Source organism: Thalia democratica, chromosome 3 (assembly GCF_965202585.1).
Source record: "Thalia democratica chromosome 3, ktThaDemo2.hap1.1, whole genome shotgun sequence".
Lineage (NCBI taxonomy): Eukaryota > Metazoa > Chordata > Thaliacea > Salpida > Salpidae > Thalia > Thalia democratica.
Window position 1 is genome coordinate 8444264 of NC_139167.1, and position 3452 is coordinate 8447715.

The 3452-nt window shown below is 24.1% G+C and overlaps 1 protein-coding gene across 1 annotated transcript; it reads left to right on the forward strand.

Moving 5' to 3' along the window:
* Positions 1–541: 541 nt before the first annotated feature.
* On the forward strand, positions 542–1545 carry LOC145832063 (CCR4-NOT transcription complex subunit 7-like). Its single transcript, XM_082939424.1, has 3 exons — positions 542–646; positions 892–1088; positions 1458–1545. The coding sequence occupies exons 1-3, from the start codon at positions 542–544 to the stop codon at positions 1543–1545; spliced, it is 390 nt and encodes a 129-aa protein (XP_082795550.1).
* The last annotated feature ends 1907 nt before the right edge of the window (positions 1546–3452 follow it).

The following is a 3452-nucleotide window of genomic DNA, read 5'->3' on the forward strand; positions in this document are numbered from 1 at the left end:
TTTTGTTTAAATTAAAATACAACGAAAAAGTATATCAAATAGTTTACTAAAAAGTTAAAATCTGAATAAGTATTTACTATATTTTATATGATACAAACTACTAGCCTAATGATTTAATTGATTAAAGTTGGTAATTTGAATAGTATAAATGCTTGATAGAAATATCTTAATGTTTTTGAGCTTACTAGTATATTAAAGAAAAACATTAGTTTAATATGACCAAAATTTGTATTGTTTTTAATTAGAAATTTTATTGAACATACAACAATACAAATACAGAAAGTTTTATACTTCTAAAAATATTTAGTTCATTAAAAAAACTTCTATGTAATTCTTTTAAATTAAATAATATATTTAAATAAGATAAAAAATCTGATTAAGTAAAATTTGTATAGCTTGAAATAGCTTTTTAGCTTTGTAAGGTAGAACTATTTTAATAGCGGTATGGTCAATGACTTAGTTTAAGTAATATACTTGCATAACCTATATACTTGTTATTTAATTGATTTATTTTTCAGATTTATTTAAAAAAGAAAACACAATGAGTGAATACATATCTTTAGACATACGGAAATATAACTTCGATGCAAATATGGAATTTATAAGTAACCACATAAAAAATGTGCATAATTTGTATATTGCAATTGTATGTTATAACTTAAATTTCTTCTATTATAGTGCTTGGTAAACATTTTTTAGTACGCTAATTAATTAGATACTAAAATACAAACTTAGCGTAATAATTTTAATACAATCTAGTTAGTAAAATATTTATTTTTATTTTCAGATAAATTATCTGATTGATAAATAATAATCTTAATTAATGTTTGAAATATAACAATAATAAAGAATGTAGAACTTTCATTAATAGACTTGATTTATTTCTCTAAGGATACCGAATATCCTGGGTCCCCACTAGGTGATGATCAACAATATAGAACGAGTAACAGAGGTACTCAATTGAACGAAGGTCACCTGAAAACAAATGTGGATATCTTAAATGTAATAAGCGTTGGACTTTCAATAATTGATCCTAATGGATATTTTCCACCTCTTAACATAAGATTCAACATTCAGTGGGATAAAAGGTTAAGATTTTAATTTATACGCTGTATTTTCTAACAAATTAGTTTTAATAAAAGTGTTTAATTTATTGTGTCAAAAAAGTATATTAAACTTAATAAAATACACTTTTCGAAAAACCTTTTGATGTGATGTATTTGAATGTTATTTAATGAACTATTTGGACTATTTTAATTTTTTTAAGTATATATTCAACTGTTACAATGCACTTGTTTTATGTTGACTAATAAGTTACAAACTTACTGGTAAAAATATCTGAACAGTCATATTATTCTATAAATAATGATTAACAAAAACTAATTATTCAAAAATTTGTTACTAAAAAAATATTAATTTAAAAGTATTAAAACTACTTAACCAACTTAACTATGCAGTAGTGAAGAAAAAAGTGATGGTTCAATTGATTTCCTTGAAGAAAACGGAGTTGATTTATCATTGTATCAACAAAATGTAATCCCTTGAGACATTTTCGGTTCAAAACTTTTGCAACTTGGTTTAATGGGGAACCCAAATTTCAATTGGATAACATTTCATGGGTTCATTTGAGACTTATTATATCAAGCTAAATTGATTTACTTGTAACTTGTGTACAATCAAAATTAAACAAAAAAGTATTTAACAATATTGAATATATTATTTAGATGATAAACTAAATTTACAACATAGTAAAATTAAACATACTTTATGAGATATTTTCAAATTGTAACTAACTATGTAACTAATAAATTATATATAAATTTCCATCAAAACTACTTATATATTAAATTCAGATTTAAAACATAACAAAACAATGTTGACTTTTTGTTTGATCCAAAATATTTAGAAACTATTGTTTTTTTTTGTGCTTGAAATTTTTGTTTTAATAAATTTTGTTTAGAAAGTAAAAGTATTATGAAATAATTTATATATAAATTTTTGAAATATAAAAGGCCTAGGTAAACAAAAAGATCTCTTAGCATGTAATGTACGAATCGATCATAAATTCTAATTTAAAAAATCAAAACAGGTTGTTTGATTTTGCATATTTAGTAAAGCTAGTTGATAGACCACAACTTCCTGAAAGCTTACGAAAATTCAAAGAAGTATTAGAAAATTACTTTCCAAACTACATTGATATGAAATACTAGGTCAAAAATAGTTCTCATTTTAAAAAAGAAGCTAGAATTTGTCTTATATAGTTTAATTAAAGTTGAATTGTAGTAACATAATCGTTTTTCAATTATAATTAAAATACATCTTTTTCTGTAAGTTTTGATAGATGAAATATATAGTACTAAGTAAATAGTTGACAGCTTTAGTAGTTCTGAAAATTACTTTTATTATGTTAGAAGTTGCATCTTTTATAAGTTTAAATGTATATGTGACCTAGATACCCAACATATTGGAGAAACGGAGCGACGAATGTTTGTCAGAGTTAAATAACATACAAAGCCCACAAATAATGCAGTATTTTTAAATTAAGTACAATTTAAAGTCTGCCAAAGTCACGACAATATTTTTAATTGTTTTGAGCAAATTTTATTTTTTAAAAATCAAAACACTTTACTAGTAGTAAAGGCAATTATAATTAAAAAAATAAATCTAAACTTAATTATTTGTTTGGTCGTGATAAAGGATCTAGAACTACATTTAACGTTTTTAAATAGTCCACTTTTGATCAGTTATCTTTTTTAGATTTTGTAATTAATTTGATAAGTATTTTTAGTTTACTCGTTTTTTTTTTTGATTAATTACTTTTAAGAGTATTTAGTTAATTTGAAAATTTTGTCGAATTCTCTTTTTTTCCTGTTGTTTACAAGCAGGTTTTGAATAACTTGTGTAATGTGAGATTAGGCAAAACAACTACACGAGCTGCAACGTAGCCTACGAATCACTGCGTGCTCTTCATGAACCCACCAAGCAGAGTCGCACGTCAACATCATTTAACCGAAACCATCATTCCGGGGGCCGGTCGCGTCGCTGTCGTCGTTAAGACTGTCGGAGTAGATAAATGTTAGACTAAGGCCGATATAGTTTTTTATTTTGTTTTGATTCAACTTAAAACTTACTAAGCTTGCAAAAAACCACAGATAAAAAATTTTACGCTACATATGCTATTTATATTATACTGATTTAATTATATGCTACAATTAAAAATTCCACATTTTTGTAGTTAAAATTCAAATTCCTTTAAGACACAGAACTTTTTAAACTTTCTTAAATCTATATTCAGAAAAATAAAAATTTTCCTCGTTAATTTAATTGTCGTCTTATAATAGAATAAATATAATTTATTCTTAAGTTATTTCATTAGTTAAGTTGATCAGTTTCTGATTTTTAAAAACGTTTAAAAAAATGCATTTTCTAAGTAAAAATATTTCTAAGGTCAT

Bases quoted from the DNA above. Each gene is read 5' to 3' on its own strand.
- LOC145832063 (XM_082939424.1), top strand. From the start codon at position 542: ATGAGTGAATACATATCTTTAGACATACGGAAATATAACTTCGATGCA. The intron at 647-891 runs GTATGTTATAAC...TATTTCTCTAAG, and splicing joins ATAATTTGTATATTGCAATT to GATACCGAATATCCTGGGTC. The intron at 1,089-1,457 runs GTTAAGATTTTA...TTAACTATGCAG, and splicing joins AACATTCAGTGGGATAAAAG to TAGTGAAGAAAAAAGTGATG.